Source organism: Lethenteron reissneri, chromosome 55 (assembly GCF_015708825.2).
Source record: "Lethenteron reissneri isolate LAM-NWPU_2019-01 chromosome 55, ASM1570882v1, whole genome shotgun sequence".
In the NCBI taxonomy this organism is placed as follows: domain Eukaryota; kingdom Metazoa; phylum Chordata; class Hyperoartia; order Petromyzontiformes; family Petromyzontidae; genus Lethenteron; species Lethenteron reissneri.
Window position 1 is genome coordinate 3,991,314 of NC_083833.1, and position 22,695 is coordinate 4,014,008.

At 47.0% G+C, this 22,695-nt stretch overlaps 1 protein-coding gene across 3 annotated transcripts in view; it reads left to right on the plus strand.

The window, feature by feature from the left end:
- Positions 1–20,046, plus strand: part of LOC133356635 (leucine-rich repeats and immunoglobulin-like domains protein 3) — a 74,073-nt gene extending 54,027 nt beyond the window's left edge. Inside the window, exons 11-22 of one of the 3 annotated variants that reach the window (XM_061574257.1) lie at positions 3,821–3,892; positions 7,403–7,474; positions 8,300–8,463; positions 8,740–8,912; positions 9,519–9,666; positions 10,672–10,953; positions 11,622–11,888; positions 12,300–12,488; positions 15,306–15,470; positions 16,324–16,485; positions 16,692–16,913; positions 18,299–20,046. In XM_061574257.1, coding sequence (XP_061430241.1) covers positions 3,821–3,892; positions 7,403–7,474; positions 8,300–8,463; positions 8,740–8,912; positions 9,519–9,666; positions 10,672–10,953; positions 11,622–11,888; positions 12,300–12,488; positions 15,306–15,470; positions 16,324–16,485; positions 16,692–16,913; positions 18,299–18,543 — 2,161 coding nt within the window. In that variant the 3' untranslated portion in view covers positions 18,544–20,046. The remainder of the gene's footprint in view (positions 1–3,820; positions 3,893–7,402; positions 7,475–8,299; positions 8,464–8,739; positions 8,913–9,518; positions 9,667–10,671; positions 10,954–11,621; positions 11,889–12,299; positions 12,489–15,305; positions 15,471–16,323; positions 16,486–16,691; positions 16,914–18,298) is intronic. The other 2 variants (XM_061574258.1, XM_061574259.1) reach the window with 2 other exon arrangements.
- The last annotated feature ends 2,649 nt before the right edge of the window (positions 20,047–22,695 follow it).

The window sequence follows — 22,695 nt, forward strand, 5'->3', positions numbered from 1 at the left end:
TCATCAGTAATCTCTGAACCTGTTCTGGGCATCCCGTAGGTGAGCTCTGTCGTAAATGAGTGCCTCGTGCATTGTGTAAACATGGGCACTGGAAATACTAAAGCTGTAGCGTCAGCCATACCCTGAATAGGTGCTCGCTACAACAGCACTTGCCCCTGCAGTCTGCACAATTATATGGTGAATAATTACCTGGGTATATACGTACACCGTGAAGAATGGCTTCACGTGGATTAGGCTCGAGGGCAAAGTTGACGTGGTGTTTGGAGCTAGCTTTGTCGACACATGGCATGCTTGGGCGATCGTTAGCGCCGTGTTGGCAAGCTCGGGTGTCGACAGCTCCTATTCCTTGGCTCAGCCGGTCCAGCGAGTGTTGTTTTGGTTTCTTTGTCCTTTTCGCGGCTCTTCGTTTCAAACAAAAGGACCACTTTGAAAAATCCTCGTGCCTTTCGGTGCGGCTGAAGTGCCTGCAGAGGGAAAACAAAATCCACGTTTTGAGATGAGTCGTGCCAATGAGATAAGACGCTACGCATGGCTGTGAGCTGCGAAGGCAGACGGTGTCACAAGGCAAGCCCCATCACGGTGGAGACATCGATCAACTATTCTGCCCTGTCCACTTGTGACATTCAGGATTCGCTTTGACACTTATGCCGAGAAGAGACCATTGTTCAGTGGCGTCGTGCGAAGATTACCCTGGGTTAGACCCGAGACATTTCTTACATATGTATCGCTTGCTGTGGACAGCTCGGCATTGTTAACCAGACGTTGTGCGAGTTCTAGAAACAAGTTATTGTCTCCCTTCTCGAATGTGGAAATAGTGGTGCTCATCAACCGTTGACAGCCCTGAGCGAGTGGAGGGAAATTCCACATTCTCATGGCAGGGGATCAGTCTCTCAATGTGGACTTCTAATGACACTCCACAAATTGTGCTCTTTTAGTGAGCCTGGGGGGATGATGGGTTGAGTTTGCCCGCAAACCGGTTATTTAAGCTTGTAACCTTCCAATTGTCACATAACAATGAGCGGATACCATAGCAAAATAATGATAAATGTTCAAAGTACTAAGCAAAGCAGTTTAGTGAGTTACATCAAAAATACGATTGCCTTATTTATTGATGGTAACATACGTTGGTGTAGGAAGGAAAAGCTTGACACTGCAAACTGTAACGTTTTCTTTTTTTTTACTTGTAACACAGTACTTTTCTACAGTTTAATTTCTAATATTTTTACTACGTGCAATTTTAGCTGTCATTGAAAGCAAATGCCCCACTCGAAATGTCAGAGCCCTTAAGCTCACCTGAGATGATGCGAGGGCTTTCTACATGTCAGTCTAATGTGTCTAGATTGAATTATGCCTTCACCATCATCATTTATCTTTCATTTTCTCTATTCATTTTCGACAGCTCTTCCTCCCCATAATGTGCATTTCAGACGGTTTCCTTTTAGAAATATAACACGCTAACTCCTCCCGCGTTGTTAAACGGTGATGGGGTCGTCATTTTAAAACGAGCTTAAATTTATTACCGACTTGAATCTTCAACAATATATATTCATGCAGAGCAAATCAACAAGGGCGGTATTTGTATTCGTCCATTTGGTTGTTGGTGCAGTTATGTCAACATTTCAACCGAACAAGGCAGATAAGAAATTGTATTTGCGTAGGTGTATAATCCCCTTGATTGCTTGTTCTTACCTTTCTTCATAGCATTGTATGTGCATTGAGGAAGTATTGTGTGTGCTATGAAGAAGCATTGTATGTGCTTTGAAGAAGGGACTACTTTACCTATTATTCATAATAAGCCGTAAGATTGCAGTGGAAAATATAGCATAGCCAGGAGAGATCATGCCACACCTAAGATGGGGTAATTTATTTATCGAGGCACCAATGTACATTTGTCATGGGGGAAAATAAACCCAGTGTCCTGCTGCTCAGATAAAAAATACTCATCACCGCCAGACTTTGTTGGTAATTCCACATTCCGATGGCGGGGTAGGGCTTGACGCTGTTGTCTTTCTGTAAATCAGTCTGACGTTTTATCAACCCTCAAAGGGATGATGAGGCCCGAGTCAATCCTCGGGATTTGAACGCCGCTGCCTTTTCGATTGCGACTCGTGCAACGCCAGTCGTACGCGGCGGCGAGCTCGATTGGCTTCCGACGATAGGGGAGATGGCAGCAATTTGGCTTTGGCGAGGATATCGCTGCGCGTGCACGCACACAAACACCGGCGCTGGAAAACGGAGGCGCGCAAAGCAATTTGTCGAGGGGCCGAGATGGATGGAGTGGCCGGGTGGTGTGTTCGCACCTGTCGACGCACGTCGAGAGAAGAGGTCTTCATCGGTGACATGGGGATGGGCGTTGTCCCCGGGGTAAAACTTAATAGCGCGACTTCTTGCCATGACACCCACAAAGTGGTTTGACAGGTTTAGCTGCATTGTGACACGTGTGTGTGTGTGGAGCAGAGTGCACACTGGGGAGCTAGCGAAGCAAGCGTTAATTTTCATAGGAATTAAATATTTTAAATGCAAACTGTGTTCAGGCACTAAGTTGTGAACATTGCCTCACGCTCTTTGCTTGATAATTCATGTATGTTTACAATGCCCTTGATTTACAAATAACTTACTGTTATTAACTGTTATTTTGAATGTGCGATATCTGGAGCACCTTGATAAACCCCAGGTATATCGGGGACTAACACATTCAAGATTCTTCCATGCAGTACGACAGTTAATAGCATCCAATGCTGCAAACAGAAAATTCCATGTGCAATTTTTTTGTTTCATAGCAAGCACCAACTCCACCTCCCAGCATGCACCCTAATGTATTCAAATTTGTCCGCGTGGCTCAGAGTTGAGCGTGCCGAGCCGGCACTGCTGAGATCCTGGCTTCAAAAGCTGGACCAGACGCCCATGATTAAAAGTGGTCTTTCGCAAAGTAACTGAATTGACATCATCTTTCGGGGGGGGCGTTCTTTGAGACGGAGTGGTACACGGTTAGGTGCAGAGTTCCGAATAGAAGTGTACTTGGCAAACGACGACCCTAACAGCAAGTCAAGTGATTGGTGTTTAAAACGTGGTGCCTTTCTGGCACAAGTCCGCCATCCAAAGCACCATCTCGTCATTGAAACGCATCAACATATAAGCAAATTGTGGCTTTTTGGTTAGTTGTTATATGCAATTAAAATATAATTAGGGGGAATGAAACAAAAAAATAATTCCAATTGTACAGCAGTGAGAGCTGGGCCTATAAGACAATACATGCGCTTGGTAGTATGACTTTTTTTATCGTACAAGTCTAATCCCTCTAAACATCCGCATGTCTGCCATAGTGTTGGCAACACTCGTCGTATCGAGATTTGATAGTCCCAGGCGCTGCTGGCCTTTATCTCAGGTGTGATTGTTTGAAATGCTTCTGTTATGTGCAGTGCGAAAATCATTCAAGTGTTTTTTTAATATATATTTTTTGGCAAACACTTTTGTCTTTCACACAGCCCCAGTATTCAACCCCACCGTTCAAACTGCTTCTGTCTTTACAGACAACCCCTACGTATTAAAACAGATGTTTGTTTTTTTTATCTATCACGCGCAGTCCACAATTTCTTTTACATGTGCCTTGTGCTAAATTTCTAAATGCTTTTAACCACAAAAAGACACCTTTTTTTAACGGTCACACCTTGCACACCGTGTTTTTACTGCGCCCTGTAGGATAAAATTTGGCGTGCACATCTTTGCAGGCGCTCTGTTGTTTCTGGAAAGCATGTGGTAATGTGACTTATGGGACAGCTTTTTAACATTCCTGCTTGTTTGTGTATCTCTTTGATTCCAGGGTATTGAGTGAGAACAAGATCAAGTCTATTGCCAAGAAGGCGTTTATCGGTCTGGAGAGACTGCAGTACTTGTAAGTTACTCCCGACTGCCTTTTGACTATTTGTCTCTGTTTTGCCGATGAGCAGAATTGTGTAGTCACAATACGGTTGAGTGGCCCTGTGGTTACACCGCTCAACTCGCAGTCAAAACATGCGTGAGTTCAGAGTCCCAATTCATGCTCAAGAGTTGAGTACCGTTTTGGAAGTGGTACCCAGTGTATTGATTATTGAGCAAAGTTGATCAGCAGGTCGGGCATCAGGGGGGAAGTGCCATTACTCCCACCTCTTCCAAGGCATCTGGCCAGTGTGGAAGAGTAGGCCAAATTACCCTTCTGCCAACAGTTGAGCGAGTAAAAAATTGCAGGGCTACACCTTTACCTTACATATATTGCCGCTGTCACGATTTTTAAATGTAAAAAAATTGACTGATGACGATGAAGTAGACTAAAAGTTGGTCTCACTACATTGTCACGTGACTGGATATTGAGCGCCTATAACCGCGTAGAGTGCATTATAAGCATGGCTGACTTTGAAGAGACTCTCTGCCACAGATTGCATCTCTGTGAGAGTTACTGTGTACGTGTTTGCCCTGTGCAAATACACATTATACGTTAATGCGCTAAGTTGCGCGGAAGCCAATCACAATAATGTGACCAAAACTTATAAAAGGGGTATACAGAAGTGTGGCCAAAACAGGTGCTAAAGTATTCAGCTGTTGCTGGCTTCAGCCGCTTGCAAATGCTTTTAGTAGCTTTTGCTTTTCTGTGCACGTTACGCCAAGTCTTTCTCGACTCTTTCTCAAGTTGGAGCCCTTCCGACATTTCCACTTTCGTTTTGGACGCTCGTGGGTAGCCGCGCATTTACTTTGGCAGCGAGTCGAAGCCCAGGAAGGAGTTACACATGTGGCTGGCGGTTGCACGAGCGCGCAGATAGCTTTTGTAATATGGCAATCTGGCTCCGAAACCAGCCCATGCTTTAGCCACATCTGCGAGTCTAGACTGGATTTGTTATTTTTCTGCGAGCGTTGCGCCGTTTCCAGTTCTTGCGGGACAAATGTCTTTTTGTTGTGTTTTTTTTTCCCTCTTCGCGTCGGTGTCACGTACGTTAGCGTTCGCGAACGTTCCCCCACAGCGTCCATTGCGAGCCCACCGAAACGCCACAATAGCCTCCACTGGAAGACGACGTAGCCTGGTCACGTAATTGCCGAAGGATGCCGTCTCCTGCCCCCCTCCCCCCGTCACTTTACTTCTGTGCACCAGCCGTGCAGCAGCTGTAGAGTGTTGCATCGAAGCGTAGGAGTTCTATACTTTTTTTGTATTTTGCATTCTTCATTAACATATTATTGGGATGCTGCCCACTGTGTGACGGGAAGCACAATGAACTTGCAGTCCAGAGGTCGCCGGCTCGTTCTCCCCGACTCGCCATTTGAAATAATGTTGCTTCAACCTCATCATCCGCTTTCTTAAACCCCATCATCCGCTGTCCTTCCAGCAGTATAAATAGGCCCACCACACTTAGTCGATCGGCATGTCGCATGTGGCGGGGTTAAAGTATTGGGGCTCCCATCTCTTGCAAGGCATCTGGCAAGTGTGGGAGAGAAGGCCAAATAGCCTCTAGAGCAGCGTCCTTCACTGCAAGGTCTGCAGGCCACTGTGGTGGCCTTTAGTGCGGCCCCTGACGCGCGGCCCCCAACAATACACAAATGTGAAAACACCCCTCCATCATCATCATCGTGCTGCTGTCAAACCCCAATGGTTTCAAATGTGTGGCAGCCCTCACACTGATGATGTCTCTTATCGGCGAAAGTTAGTGAAGAACACTGCTCTAGAGGAGGCTGCAGAGCTCCCTCTAGTGAAGGCCCTTCCTACCCCAGCAGCCAGCAGTGGCAGGTGTAAGCGATCGCCATCAGGCTGCACCTTTACCTTTACTTTATAACAAAATTTTGAGTTTTGGGAACCTCCTCAAGGGGTGTGTATCAGGAGGCATAAGACTGAATGGTTGGCCAGTTCGTTTCCGCTTCGAAGATTGCCCATTGTTGCCAGTTATTGCTGGACAGATGTGTATTTTTGCGAGGCAGGTCTTTCCTCTGCGTATTTTGTAAGCGCAGAGTTTTAATGAGCAATTGTGTGTCGCAAGTGGTCTTGGCTCGTTAAGAATTACATCGTAGTTAAGAATGTAACGCGATGACTGTGGTTTAGCTTATATGACATGAAAAAACCCTGCTATTTAGTGTTAAAATAACTGTGGGCAGGCGCGAATTGTGAAACACTCACTGTATTAAGTCGGCGGAACGTTACTCATTGCCGGGAGCGCAGAGACCACATGGCTGACTCGGTTGTGAGTCATTTGTTAGCAGCGTTGGCAGAGCCAGAAAAAGTGTGCTTTAGGTCAGTGATCAAAATAGTAGGGAAAAACAAGCCTTTCATTTGTAAAATAAGCCGCATTCTCTTGATTTAAAATGTACTACCTCTTGAGCAATATTAATCCAAAAGAAGCTTCTGCCGCTCGAGTATAAGAGGAGGATGCTACCAATAGCAATCCAGGATTTGGTGAGCAACTTGGAATCAGGAATGGCCGTGTTACGCTCTGGGTAAGGGAGGTTCACTTTAACAAAGAAAAACTCGCGAAAATAATTTTCTCTTTGAGTGCAGGTGCATGTAAATGGATACTTGCAGTCCATGAACCAGAGCAGAAATTGTTAGCATCTAAGGTTGTAAAACTTAGTAACCGATTTATTTACTCGGCGGATACGAGTGAAATGATTTGATAGTTCACCATAATTGGCCATGTGAATAAAATTGGATGCCACCTCGGGCAGTACAGACAAGTGAAATATCTCGTCTGGACACACATGGACGATGAGAACTTTTTGGAAAAATTGGTGTGAACAATTTGAAATCTTGGAATAGCGTGTGCCATGAAAACATTGTATTTGTCATCTCGGAGAGACAGTTGTAATGGCGGTGGTGCATGTGCAGGATAGAGGGTCAGGTTATCAAGACATGCATTGGAGTGGCTCCCAGAGGATCAGTAAACAGAGTGAAGACCTGAAGCCAAATGTTGGTCTCGGACATCACTCGTTAACTGTTTAACAGCCAAGGGATCCGTCACGCGAAAGAAAATGACAGCGATAAGTGGTGGCATCAGCAAACATTGGCAGGCGGTGACCTCTTTAATTTGATTCCCTGCCATTCAAAAGTTATGAAGATGGGGTATCTCTGTCATTGACTGATGCCTTGAAGAAATCACAAGTGTCAAAGACTTGTTAAACATGCTTGCAGCTGCAGCACAACCCAGCCAATGTCCTGGCAAACAAACCTGCATCATCCATACACTCCCAAGTCGTGCATAATTGTTACCACCCCCATCAGTAGACCCATTGAACATAGCGTATAGGGAAGCACAATGTTGAAACAAAGTGGGTACTTAAACAACTTGGAGCTTTGTTGAATTGTCTTTATTGCTAAAGTAACCTCCATTGAGTAGTTTTGTTGGTGTCGGTGTGAAAACTGGTCAAGTAACCTCCCTGTCTGTCCTTTCAGGGACTTGAGCAACAACGCTTTGATGTCCATCCAAGACGGTTCCTTCTCTTCATTGAAAGCCCTGACAGAAATGTGAGTACAAATGAAGGTAGCACCAAAACTAATCCATGATTACAAATGTAGCATTAGTCATGCTGTGTGGGTCATGGCCGTTATTTTGACCGTCTTCATCACGCTCGATAGCGCTGGTTGGTGAAGGTGGAGAGCATATTTGTGTTGGCGTAGGAGTACAGCACAACAAATGCTACACCGCCCTCTGGTGCCTACGACATCGTCCTCCAGCCTCTAATCACCTGCTGTGCATGGTGGTTGCCTATCCTACCACTTGTGCTCAAATCCTGAATAGCATCTGACAAGATTGGGTGCATTCTGGATGGTTTGGTTACAGCTCACGTCTACATATGTAGACATATATAGTTCACGGTGGTGCTGCTGCTGCTGCTGCTGCACACCTGTAATTCAAGGCTGTGGAGGAGAGGGTTGGTGTATCATGCAAATGCATGCTCCCTTCCCATTAATCGCGCAGAGTTGACAGTATATATAGCGAGCAAGTGGATTTAGAGTTGTGCCCCCCCCCCCCCCCCAACAAACTCCTGGGTTTCGTCCCACATGTCTAATCACTCATTAATGGAATTGGCCGAATATACCAATTCAGGGCCACAAAGCTCCGGACAGTTTTTGGCGCTGATTCTGTGGCTGCCTTCCCACTTGTCTATGGTTCCTCACTACTCTGAACCACATAACAAAAAAATGCGCAGGACAAATTTGTGACTTTAACTTTTTGCAAGATTGGAGCAGCATGTTTTTGACTTGAAGCTTACTTTGAGTATTCATTGCACTAAACCTTCCTAACCACCCTTGCGTGTGTTTTTTTCCCGGATCTCCCACGCCATACAGGCGGCTGAACAGCAGCAGCCTGCTGTGCGACTGCACCCTCAAGTGGCTGTCGCCGTGGCTGGAGGAGCGCGGTTTCCGGGACACGATCGAGGCCGACTGCGCTCACCCCGAGTGGCTCAAGGGCAGGGACATCTTCAGCGTGGAGCCCGACTCCTACGTGTGCGGTCAGTGTTTGCGGCGGCACGTGGCTGGGTGAATAACAACTCGTGCAAGTTGAAGTCTGTCCAGATTAGTTAGCCAGGAAAATGGCTTCAGTTAATGTGCGGTAGGTAGAAATGCTTGGATGGCCGTGTTGAATTTTCCGAGCTCACATTGGTTCACCCAAGCTGTGCCAGCGAGCGTCCCTCGCGGAACAGGTGGTTTTTTGCCGAGCCGAGCCAGCCCTGAGTGAATCCCTTTCTGTGTCTCGCCCGTGTTCTGCTGCTGCGGTGGGTGTGCAGACACGTTCCCCAAGCCGCAGATCAGCGTCCAGCCTGAGACGACCATGGCCCTGCGAGGCAGCAACGTGACGTTCGTGTGCTCGGCTCGCTCCAGCAGCGACTCGCCCATCACCTTCTCCTGGAAGAAAGACAACGAGGTCATCTCGGACGGCCACGTCGAAAACTACGCACAGGTGAAGAGGAGAGGGGCGGTATGTCGGCTGATGGCGTGGTTGGCACTGCGCAAGGAATGAGATGGGGCCACCTGTTCAATTTCACTCGCCCGCTTAACCACCGCCACTTACTCGGCATTATATTATAACTTTACCAGCTTTTTAGTTTCATTTGGAGCGTGTGTATGTTAAACTTCTTTCGCACCATACGTAGGCAACGTGTGCTCATCTGAGGTGCGTGGGAAGGACAACAAACGGCTTAACAGTGCAGTGGGTTAACCACCGTCACCACCATGTTACCCATTCATCAGTGGTAAATGATAATGTGTATATGAGACTAAGTTCAGGATTTGAACTTAGATCACATTGCAATGTGATGCCACGTCAATTATTGGATGCACATTGACGACATCAAGTTTGTCTCGACGACAATATTAGTTGTGCTTAAGGTAACAACAGGTGGGTCCGCGACAAGGCTACGGCCTCTCACCCACACAACTATACACATGAGTAGCACCACCTCACAATCGCTTCCCCTACAATTGCTGGGATTACTACCGGGCCGAGGTAGAATTCTCTGCGCCCAAACACCTTGGCAACGAGCGGCTTCGTGTTCCCAACCCCCAGGTGCGCGAGCGGGAAGAGGAGGTGACGGAATACACGACGCGGCTGCACCTCATCAGCGTGGACTTCAAGCACGAAGGCCGCTACCAGTGCGTCATCTCCAACCACTTCGGGGCCTCCTACTCCAACAAGGCCAAGCTCACTGTCAATAGTAAGGGGCTGGGCGCTCACTTTCCGACACTGCCTTAGAACAGACAATATCCGGAATGCTCTATTAACTGGCATCTGGCAATATAAATCTTCCTTGACGTATCCGGAAAAATTCCGACGTCTGTACGACATCCTGCTGTGCTCTTCTCGTAGATCTATTGTTTATGGAATTTTTAGGACGCTGGTAGCGCCGGTCTGTTCATACAGTACTTACTGTACTCTTAAGCAGTCCCACTGCTTCTCTATACAATGAACTTAAGATGCTCTGCAACTGACTGGCGAGTACCTCTCTAAAAGAGTACAGTAATTCCTATATCATAGTTAAAATGTAGGCCGAGTTTCTTTCTTGAAAAGTTTTATGCGCCATAAGTATTACTCTCAGATAGCCAGCATATTTGATTAATCGGCACCCTCCGTTCCCCATGGGTACCGGATAAGAGCTTTTGCTGTACAACAGTTTGAACATTTCTGTTGTCTGTCGTCCTTCAGAGTAAAGAGGGGGAGGGGTAGACCTTTCTGTTATTTACTGACGGCTAATTCAACTTTACTGCTTGACTTGACTTGCTGCCGTTTTGGTTGGGCCATGCAATGATTTGGCCAATTCCGAATCTTTATTTGTCGAGGAGAAATCTGATGAGCTATGAATCTTTTTTTCAACAGATGTCCAATAGGGGCATGGGGTCAAAGTTACGACAAACAATAAAAAAAATAGGAGTGAGCTTGTTTTGTTAAGGGCCCTCCATCATCTGACAGCCAAACTAATTAAATTGTAACCGGTCAATTATAACTTTTTCAGTTTGCCAATTCCAGAAAAAACATCCAGGAAGTCGGAATGACTTCCAGAATGATGTCCTCTTATCTTTGTCAGGTGGCGAATGTCTCTTAACGACACAAATTTGGCCAGAACATTGTGGCCTAACTAAAAAAACAACTGCGAATACTGGCTGCGGGAGTGTACGTGTTAAGCATAATTTCAATCTCCGTTCCCTCCTCCCCCCTCCGCCAGTCTTCCCGTCCTTCGCCAAGCTGCCCAGGGACATCACAATCCGCGCAGGAGCCAAGGCGAGGTTGGAGTGCGCGGCCGAGGGCCACCCCGTGCCGCAGATCGCGTGGCAGAAGGACGGCGGCACGGACTTCCCCGCAGCGCGCGAGCGGCGGATGCACGTCATGCCCAAGGACGACGTCTTCTTCATCATGGACGTGAAGCCTGAGGACATGGGTGTTTACAGCTGCACGGCGCAGAACGGCGCCGGCACCATCACCGCCAATGCCACACTCACCGTGCTCGGTGAGGGGGCCTTGTCATCCACACACACTCGCACACTGAAGGCAACTTCACGCTTGGGTAGCGTAGCGCTACGAACTAGACAACCAGAGTTCGTTTCCCTGCTTATGACCAGTACCAGTGACCATGATCCTGGGCCTTCCCTAGGTTCACTCGGCCTTAGGTTATTATCGGTGCTGGCTAACAGCACTTACCCCCAAAAGTCTGCTCAGGCTGCACGAGAGATCTGTCTTTGTTGTCCAGTGGGTGTTGACCATGCCACTCGAGTTGCAGCAGCTAACATCAGTCTGTTTGTCACACGTGTATTTATGTTACTGTTACTAAATTTAGAGTTTAGTTGCACTGGGGTTTTGTTTGCGTGTTTTTTTATATGACCATCAAATACGTTTTGTCAGTTGTGCAATATTCATGGAGTCGTTATCTGTGATACTTGCGTTTTTGTTGCGCCGCAACTGGCTAAACAGGATCATCTGTGTAACACAAACTCGGCAACGCCGAAGTTTATTTCATATTGGATGATCTTCGCAAGACTTTTTTTGCGACCCTGCATATGAACACTTTCGACCTCATAGTTGGAAAGCGTTTCAATCTGGTCAATTAAAACAAACAAACAAACCCTTGCGCGCTACGAGCGTAATTCACCCGCAATGTCGGTCCCTCCTCTCTTCTAGAAACGCCCTCGTTTGTCCGTCCGCTGGAGGACCGCACGGTGGTGGTGGGCGAGACGGCGGTGCTGCAGTGCATCGCCGGCGGGAGCCCCGCGCCCAAGATCTCCTGGACCAAGGACGGCGGCGTGCTCAGCGTGACGGAGCGCCACTTCTTCACGGCCAGCAACCAGCTGCTCATCATCGTGGGCTCCGGCGCGGAGGACGCTGGGCGCTACACCTGCGAGATGTCCAACACGCTCGGCACGGAGCGGGGAGACATCGTGCTCAAAGGTGGAGGCAACACGAGTGTGTGTGTCAACTCTGACCCGGTGTTCATAGTTGCTCGCTAACAGCACTTGCCCCAACAGTCTACCGAGGCTATACGAGGGATCATTTGTCTTGTAAACTCAGCCTCAAATGAGTACCTGGTGCGCTGTGTAAGGGAGCGGACAACAAGGCATGGTGTTAGCTACCAACCACGTCCTGTGCCGTGCCGGCCTTAGTAGGTGCTTACCAGACAGCACTTGCCCCAACAGTCTATCATGGCTATGGTCCAAAACCCCTACAACATTACATTCATCCCAGTGTTAAAATAATGAATAGGCATCTTGCCTTCGAAATAAGATGTAGTAGCCACAGATGGTAAAGTAAGCGTTGGGACGCGACGTGTAATATAACCTAAGCGTGGTCTCTGTGCCGCAGTGACGCCGTCTCCAAACTGCGAGCCCGCGACACCCCTAAAGATTGACGATGGCAGCACGGTGCTGGGAATCGTGACCATCGCCGTGGTGTGCTGCGTGGTGGGCACCTCGCTCGTGTGGGTCATCATCATCTACCACACGCGGCGCAAGAGCGAGGAGTACAGCTCCACCAACACGGGTGAGATGAGAAGTGCGTTGCTGCAAACACACACAGCGCTTTCACTGTCGTCCCCTCTGCAGTTTGGGGTCATTGCACACTCGGTGGCTCTCCACTGAGATTCAAGCCGAGACAAGCGCCAGATTCACGCGGATGATCGCGACAGGGACATTAGCGCATTTTCTGTGCCTATCAGACAAAAAGGCGTGCATCGGGCCCAGAGTGACAAAATTGTCGTCCTATGCGTAAACAAACTGGCCCCTGCCACGATAATGCAGAATCTTCCCCCTTTGGCTTAGGGTCACTAACAGGGGGATGAGCTCTCCCCAATTGCTCTGGTGAGCAAGGCAGATGCTATAACCGTTGTTTTCTGGTTGTGGTGGACTCACGGTTGTTATCTTGGTGACTTGGGTTGGTTGATGAAGACATTAAGTCCACCAGTCATCCACCTGTAATTATTAACAACAGTGTGTATTAGGCAGTTCAATTGCATTGTCTACCTGTGTACGAAATTTAGGCCCCACCCTGAAATATTAGTGGGTATCCTCAGGACACTGCTCAACTGCCTTCACTAAAAAAAAGTGCTACGTAGGAAATTGGTTTAATATCCCAAATCAGAACCATCCTAATCAAGTCCATTTAAACCAGACTCCATGGAGGCTTGCTTGGGTTAAGTACTTTACAATTTGCTTCTGAGAACTTCAGTATTTTTCACCCTTGTGGGACCTCAGGAAGGTAACCAGCTGCACTGGACCCAAGCAATCTCTCTTCTTTGTTTATCAAGCTTTGGAATTTCTGTTCTTGGATTTAAAGTAAACCCAGCCAGGTGCGCGTGGGTGTTGTCACAGGGCAGACCGTTTGGAGTATGAACGAACGTGTGTGTGGGTACGCGTGCAGTAATGTTGTGGTTCGTGCGCTGTGCTATACAAACGACGACCTGAGTTTGAGTCCCGCTTATGGCCAATATCAGTGACGAATATCTAGGCTGGTCCTGGGCCTCCCCTACGTTGACTCAAATGAGGACCTGGTGTAGTGTGTAAACATTAGCATTGGGAAGATAAAAAGTCGGCCCCTTGACTTCCTTGTGTTCACTATTGACTTCACTGCAGTCACGTATTAAAATGCATACTTAGATACACGATCAAGACCATACTTATTTCTGCTTGAAATATACGAACCCTTAAGGAAAGCCAGTTGAGTCTATAAGTGAGGAACAAAGTGTGTGTTAGTTTCAGACCATCCATCATCAATGTACAACCTTATTAACGGGAATATTACTTTAAAGGGACTTTCAGAATCCCACGGGTGTTAGATCAGGTAGTCGGTACAACAGCCGCCAAACACTGCTTATTGACAAAGAGAATAGGAAAATACCACAGAGCACACATCGATTTGAGTGCCAACGGTACGATAAGGCTCTGCGAGTGTTTAAAGTGTTGATTTCGCACTCAATTCAATGCGGCTTTTGACGCGAGGGAAATAGGAGAATTCTCATTCACACAGGTGAGCAAATATTTAGGCCTCTTGGCTGATTTTTACATATCAGACCTTTGGGCTGTTCTCAACCACAGATTACAGCTGCACAAAGGATGTATTATACGAGCCCCTCCCACCGCTAACCACACAATCCAGCAGCCAAGCCAGTTTTGTAATGGCACGATGAAATACAAATGTTTTTACATACAGCCACACTGCGAGCTTGTTGCTGTGATTGATTTTTTTGTTACAAACCCTCAATTATAGATTAACTTTTGCAATACACGGCGTTCGCCCGCCTGTGTGTGTGCTCAGGCACACTTCATTTGCGCTAATGCCAGAGAGGGACCGTTTTGTAAATGACGCCTAATAGACAAGGTTTGTGTACATCACAAATTTGAGCATTTGTCACTTGACAGAAGTGGGCTGCAATTATATCACCGGAGCTGGGGTCAATTGCAAATCGTGATTACATAATTTAATGTGATTTACAATCACAATGTAATTTCAGCGAATAATGCTGTAATTGTGATCAAAGTTTACCCACCCCCATGCCTTCTAAACGAAGGAAGATTGAAAATCACGTTGACCAATGTGGGACACACAACCTCGCTACCGACATGTTTGTGTAGTGGCAATTGTTTTTTGGATGCCACTTTCTCTAATGGGAACAAACAGTATTTAAAGGACTTTCCACCTTCATCTATCCAGCACTGCCAAGTACAATTTAATCAACAATGTAAATTAACCAGCCTCATTGTTAATATTTCACTATCCTAAACCCAGGCATATGAGATGATAAACACCCCAAGGGTTTGTACAGATGGGCTAATGAATCCACATGCTCATATTCCATCTGCTGCCCACCTCATAGGCATGTGGGTTTAAGTTTCACAAATCCATAATTCCATTTTTCTGCTATGAAGAATGGCCATTGCCAATTCCATCACCTTTTCTACATACAGTTTCCTTTTAAGGCAGTACTGTTGACGAATGTGACTTTTTGTCATTCAATTTCGATTTAAAGCTTTCGTGACTGCAGGGATTCGTCTTCTTGGTTCTTTCGGTAAAGTCACGTAGAAGGGAAATAAAATAATAAAAATAAAACATAATAAAATAATTCTCACGACGTTTCGGCCACAACGCAAGCAGCCGTCCTCAGGTCTGTCTTCTCGAAAGACCTGTTCTCCACCTGAGGACGGCTGCTTGCATTGTGGCCGCAACGTCGTGAGAATTATTTTATTATGTTTTAATTTTATTATTTCCATTCTACGTGACTTTACCGAAAGAACCAAAAAGATTTTTGTCATTCGCTTAGGCCTATCGTAGTGGATTAAAGCCTTACCCCCCCCGTGCGTGTCACCCACGACGCAGATGAGACGATGGTGCCCCCGGACGTGCCCAGCTGCCTCTCATCGCAAGGGGCGCTGTCCGAGCGACAGGACGTCTTGGGGCAGATTGGCGACGTTGGTCCCAACCACCAGCCCAACAGTGGGGCTCTGCAACCCAATGGACACTTGGCACAGCACCGCGGTGGTGGTGAGTTGACACGCAAACACAGATTCTTTGCTTTGCTGTTGCGCAATCAACCATGTCCTCACCTTCACTGCTGTCACCATTGTTATTTACTAGGCACGCAACGATGCTTGAGTTTAATCAATTAAAATTGCGCGAACACTTCGAACAGTGTCCTTCTTCAAGGTTTCCTTCCACTTGCAAAATGTTCCTTAACCCTTTCCTTGTCCGAGACGTTTGTAAGTAAATAAAAAAAGTAATCTCGGAATGCACAAGCGGTTCAGCATTAATTTGATTCAGAGGCATAGAGCCATTGTACTCACAATAGAGAGCTGGAGTGACACGACCGCACTCTATAGTAGTTGGTGCTAAACTGTGCCACGCTCTCCCACATGGCCTTGTGGGAAGCCTCGGTACCAGTAAAGTTATTTTATTTTTTCTTCCGGTTAAGTTACGATGACGTATACGTACATCATTATAACGGGAAAGGGTTAAAAAGGAATTGGCCATACATCCCAGTGCAGGACCCTCCTGAAAAGAGCCTTGAGACTCGGTGAGCGAATAGATAAATAAATTACATTATTATGCTTTGGTCATGTGGTTGTCAACTAGAACACGCAGCAGTGTAAGTCTTTTTCAGCCTTGCATTTTTCACGACTGTCACTAATAAAGTAAACTGGGAAGCTTCACTGATTTGTCAATAATATTTCCAGCGCGTTGTGCATTATAAGTTTGGCCACATTATTATTGGGTGTTTCGCATTGTGGGAGGAAGCCGAAGGACACACAGGGCATGCGAGGAGGCAACGCTGTACGGGTACCTCGCAAAGAAATCGTTGGCGTGCGTTTGACGAGTCTCTCTCGCTCCGTCCGTGCAGGCGGCGGTCACTGCCACGTGGAGATGGAATCCGACGCGGACTCTCCGGCCGGGCCCCTCCTCTTTCAGCCGCAGGCGAGCGGAGCCGAGCTCAGGGTGCTGTACAGCAAGCGGGAGCCCCGGGGCCATCTGGCAAGGCAGCAAGCCGCCGACATGACCAGGGGTACGCGCGTGGCTTCTCTGGTTCAAGTGCATCACTCGCAATCGCAACCTTACACTACAGTTCAAATCCCGGTCGTGGGTCGTACACATCCATTCCTTTTCGTCCGGGGTCATTAACATGAGTACAGCTTTGTGGGATATCAACGGTGATTCTGCAGAGGGACGGACTCGGTTAATTTATATGATTAATGTCTGCTCGCTTTTCAGACGCGGCCCTGCTCCCAAATGGAAACCCAGTCGACTGTGACGACGTCATCAGCGAAGACGAGGACGGCGGCGGGGGGAGCTCGGACGACGGGATGGCCCCACAGCCCGACTCCGCGTGCTCGCCGCCCACCAGCAATGGCAGCCACATCTATCCCAGCAACCACGACCGGTTAGCGGGGCCTACCGACAGCTGGAAGGGCTGCCCATCCAAGTGCGCCGACGGTAAGGGATGGGCCAGTGGGTGGGTGGGCTGGGTGACAAGGTTACTACGGCCGTGTGAGGGGGTTCTTGGATCCAGCCAGGTGCCTAAATGTCTCTCTCCATCGCATGCCATCTCAATTGTTCTAAAGCCCTGTTGTAGTTTAGCTTGGGAACTCCCAGTGGCCTCTGTATGCGGCAAAAAGTGAGCGGTTGAAAAGTGGGTGAAGTAATTTCCCAGCACACATGGCCGACTATTTTTCAAATGACGAAACACGATCTCTAAAATGAGTAACTAAATTCAACATTCGCCAAATAGTAAAACGTTACACCCCTGAAGGATAAGATGACTAAAATAGTGTCCTCAAATTATGGGGGTAAGCGCCCGTCTTTGGATACCTTGACGCTGTATTGGAAATTCCACATTCCTATGTTGGGGACAGTCACGATCTAAGTAAACCAGTTGAAGATGATTGTCCTGTGAATTATCAGTTGATCGCAGCTAATGGGAATGGATGGAATTGTTTCAATTTAAAAAAAGTTCTTATTTATGAATGGCTCCACAGACAGGGTGTCCCAATTTAAAACACCAAAGGTGTTCAGGTACAAGCCTTGGTTGGAAACTGAACCACAGTTTATGAACTTGATGCCGGAGAAAGCAGATTTGTTTTGCTGGAAGCCAACATTTGATTAATCACCGCCTTCCTGTAAAATAATGAATTAACAAACATGGTCGCCTGTGGACATCGCTGGGTCAGATATTTTTAGCCGCGGTATTAATCACGCTTGACGTTGCTTGAGAACCAAGTATAATGTTTTTGATGACCCTGGAGTGTTTAAATATTCTGCATACCATTTTGTCAGCTTACTTGCATAGGAAGTACTGGTTTGTGTATGCGTGTGTGGCTTAAGGGGGTGTTGAATTTTGCTGCAAAACCCATAAACCTGGATTAGATTTCCTGATGGACATCCACCTTCAATTGTAATTTAAACTGGATCTCCCCTAAGTTGACTCCACCTTAAAACGAGTACCTTGGACAGTGTATTAACATAGGTTCTACAAGGACAGTGCAGTAGTTATCCATGTGGGTTGTGCTGGCCCTGCACTTGTGGGTACTGTCAGAAATGGCTCTGCTTTGGGAAAGACTGCAATTTCCACCACTGGGTCAGAGCAGCTATAAAAGGCAAGCACCTCCCTATGGCTCAATTAGTGTGGGTAAAAATGTTGGACAAAACATACCGACGCACCCTTCACCAACAGCGGGTGGGGAAGGGTGGGAATAATTAATCGGCATGGCGGTACCTTTTGGCTGTTTTGGGCGAAGATGAACCGCAAATCTCACACTTTTGATTTTGCGAAGCTAACCGTTCCAACATCGCTCTCCTTCCTTGTGCGTGCAACGTTACAGAGGCATGCGCGCGCTCGGTGCGGCGCTCCCCGGCCGACACTCACGCGCTCGGTTGCCCCCGCCAGCCCCCGCCCGGGGGTCAGGTCGAGGAGCCACCGTTCCCAGACGGCGGTGTCGCTGCTCCGGCGGTGGCGGCAGCAGCGGCGGCGGTTCCCCCAGCCGCCGAGACGACGGGCCGCAGCGAACCACTCGGACAGAGAACGAGGGAAGCCTCGCAGCCACAACCGAGACGAATCAAGACGTAGAGCGGCCGGCGAGCCGCGTCTCGGACACGTGGACTGACGTGCAGCACCCCGTGCCCATCGTGCTCACCGAGAGAGATGGGTAGCGGACCTTCTCTTAAGCGGCTTAAGACTGTAAACAGCTGCCGTCACGTGACCGCAAGTTGGTACTTGTTAACGCCGCTGCCGTTTATTTGCAATGACGCAGGAAACACGGTTTGTCAAACTGCACAGAAAGAAAGCATTATATGTTTCTCCCCATACCCTGGCCCAGGATTCTTGGGATGGTAACTTATTCTTAAGTTTTTGGCTTCAGTTGTACGTGTGAGCTCAGCGTTGCAAAGCACAGCAAGCCTGTGTCACAACGGTTGCGCGATGCAAGCAAGAACAGTACTTGGCATCCTGCGAAAGTGTTTGTACGTCAAAGGGCGTGACCCCTGAATTGTCGGTACTTGCGCTGGTACTTGCTTAGCACGACTAATGGTACTGCTCAGCAGAGATAGGAAGGCTGTACGACTTGAATAGCGCCAAGACTAGCCACATGTTCTAAAAACGTGGAAATATGAATTCACAGTTGGAGAGGATTTCCAAGACAACAACGGTACTACGAAGTGTTGCAGCCAGTTTGTGAAATGCTTTCCCCTACCTCAGTTGCAACATCACTCTTTTGAACAATACACATCGGTACTGAACAACACTACAGGCCTACAATGTCCCTCTGGCAGTGAACGGAGTGCCAGTCGAAGGACGACTTTACAAGAGCAACGGTTTTCCCTGTTCTGGATCTCAAGCGTCGATGGAAGTCGCGAAAAGCACGGAGGTCCGCGACGATGCTGAAATAAAAACAAACGGACTTCTCTTTTAAAATCCGTGTACAGCGTGTGTATAAAAAAACGAATAGGAAAGAAAGTAAGATAAATAACAGTGTTGTATATTTGTATAGATGAAAAGGTTTTTGCAAATTAATTGTTTTCTATTTTATTGCTCTTCATGATGCACACTCTAGCTCTTTCTATTAAAACACAAAACAGCAACACTTTTCACAGTTTGCACAAAACCTGCACCATTTCTTTACCAAATTTGGACCTGGTCATTGGCCTTCTATACATATTTTTTTGTTGACGTCTTAAATTTAATCGATAAATTTACCAATTACTACTACTTTCTAGATCCGTGCCTTCATCGTAATTAAAGCACTAGGCCTAATTAATCTTACGTTGCCCTGACGAGCAACAGCACTAAAGCTGATCGCATGAGGACATGGACAGCGGCTTTCGAAACCCTGTGCGTGCTTTAATGGGATTTAATCAACAAGTATTTTTCTTCAGATGTTATATTATGATTTTTATTTGTCTTGGTACCTTTTTCTCTTTTATTCACAGTGCATTTCCTGCTACGTTGTCGACCTTGAAGCTTGTACATAGACATATCGCTTTATTAATTGTTTAAAAAAAGTCCCCTGTATTTAGGATTTGTACAGCATGTGTGAAATAAAATGTTACATTCTCTCCGAATTTGAAATGTCCCGATCTGTTTTGTTTAATAAAAAAAAACACATTCCTGCGAAGGGAGCTGGTAGGAACGTTGGGTTGTTCGGTCAATGGCCAGGGTCAACGGCGGCGTGGTGTATTCCGCAAATATGCCCGACTGAGGGCGAGCACAAGCCGGCGTGAGTAGGTTAAACGTTGAGTTTTATAAGGGCACCACGGGGTGACCAGCCCCTCCCCACCCAGACCCTCCCTCCACACCCAGCCCCTCCCCACACAGCCCCTCCCTGCACGACGGATGGACACATTAATCAGGAGGCTCCAACCAATATGAATTTAGACTGGGTAGGTTTGCTTGTCGTGTACAGAGTGAGTAACTCCCGACAATTCCAAGACATCTGGAAAGTAGAATTTGGCTGAAAATGCCTTGCACGAGGCATATCCTGAGCTTCGCTCTCTGAGTGGTGACCCCTACCACCAGCAGTTGCATGAGACTCTCTGTGTTGTATTACATCACATTTCGATATTTTGCGAGGTTATTTAATTTTAGTGTGCCTTTCTCCTAATTTACAAGCTTGCGTGCCGTGCCACGTCGTCATCTTACTTGAGCAGCAGCAGCAGCACTTTGCCACTCATTGATATGCTAATTTTCTCTGCCCCCTCCCTCTCTCCGTCCCTGCCCCCCGATCTATATTTAAGGGACCGTCACAGAAACGACCCCTCTCTTTGTGTCGATATGTGTCCTCTCTCTGTGTGTCCTTGTGATGTCTGTCTGCTTGTATGTCTGTCTATAGTTTTCTAGTTAGATTTTTGTTGCTATTCCTTTTTGCCTGATGATGATTGCTTGTGTTGCAATCGAAACGTCGTAATATGCTTTTATTGTAATGTATTATTTTATCTTTAGACGTGACTTAACCGAAAGAACCAAAGAATAATTCCTGCAGTCACGAAAGCTCCATAATTAAGAATGAGCAAACAATTTCAGGGCTGCATTTACCTTCCACCAATATTTTCCGGCTGCTTTCTCATTACCAATACGATGTTGGTTTGTATCGCATCTAAAAGCCATTACATCTCAGTATACTGGCCATGTGCTGCTAAACAATAAGTTTGGCTACCACTGTATAATCCTTCCAGCGGGGTGATGTCTGACTTTGCTCAACATCAGAAAGAGGGGAGGATATGTTAACGGTTATTGTCCGAGTTAATATACTGTCATTTTTGCTCAAGGAAAATGGGTTGGCATGGTGGTGCATTGGTTGGTGCACTGCGCTATGAACCCCGTGAACCGTTTTCAATTCCCAGTCATAACGAATGTCATCGGCGGGTGGTATTTGAAGCGGAGCCAGTGGTGGAAATTTCAAATTCCTATGGCAGGGAGCGGAGTCATAGGCCAACTACTTTTGACTTCTGTAAAAAGTTGTACTCGTTTTATGACAGGCTGAGTGAACTGCCATTGCATACAACATTTAGTATACTATTTGAACAACATACCTTCTTAACCTTGAAACTTGATGAGCAGAGATATGTATATTAATGAATTTATGGATTATTCCACGTCTTAATTTATATAGCAGTGCAAAGCAGAGGTGGGACAAAGTCATTGTTATGCAAGTCCAAGTCGAGTCTGAAGTCATCAAATTCATGACTCGAGTCTGACTCGAGTCCAAGTCACATGACTCGAGTCCACACCTCAGAGGTGGGACAAAGTCATTGTTATGCAAGTCCAAGTCGAGTCTGAAGTCATCAAATTCATGACTCGAGTCTGACTCGAGTCCAAGTCACATGACTCGAGTCCACACCTCAGGTGCAAAGTCACTAAAGTAAACACCGAGAATGTTTTTTGTACAACCCAACGTTAAATCTTGACTTTAAGCTTTCGTGACTGCAGGAATTCCTATTCTTTGGGTCTTTCGATAAAGACGACCGCTTGTGTTGCGATCGAAACGTAGTTGTTATTTTTTTTGAACCTATCTACGTGACTTTACCGAAAGACCCAAAGAAAACCTAACGCTATATTTGTACGATTTTCATCGTCGATGCCGCCGTTCACTGGCAGTTATAACTATTAGCATCTCCCACCAGGGCATCGATTGTAATGCAGAGTTCTTGGTTGGGCACATCAAAAATAGATATTTTCTACTTTTTAAAAACCGAACATGTAGTGGAATAGCGCTGGCTGCTGGCGGAAAAGGGTAACTGCAGTGCACGGCAGTACTCACGTCGGCAGGCCACGATATATTCGATAGGGGGACAATCTCGGGGAAAGGTCACAGAAGGGGCCCATCGGGGAGCGCCGGGAACCCGCTAGTAGGTTCCAGAAGGGGGGCGTGGCCGGGGCGGAACAAGGCCACGCTGGGAGTAAAAGAGGGGGCCCTGAGCGGAGGCTCGGGGCTGTTGCTGGAAGTGGAATCCCCGTCGTGCTGTTCAAGATCATCGTCGTCGCCATCTCGTCGTCGTGTACGTCTTCACGATCCCGGGGTGCTGTTAGTCAGATAGCCTACCAACTGTTCTAACTAAGTAGTGCCGTCGACAATAGACGGTCTTAATAATAAGTGTGAATTCTAGATTTGAAGCTTTCGTGACTGCAAGGATTCATATTCTTAGGGTTTTTTTATTTTACTTTTATTAATTTAAATTTTTTACCTACGTGACTTTAACGAAAAAACCTAAGAATAATAATAGTGTG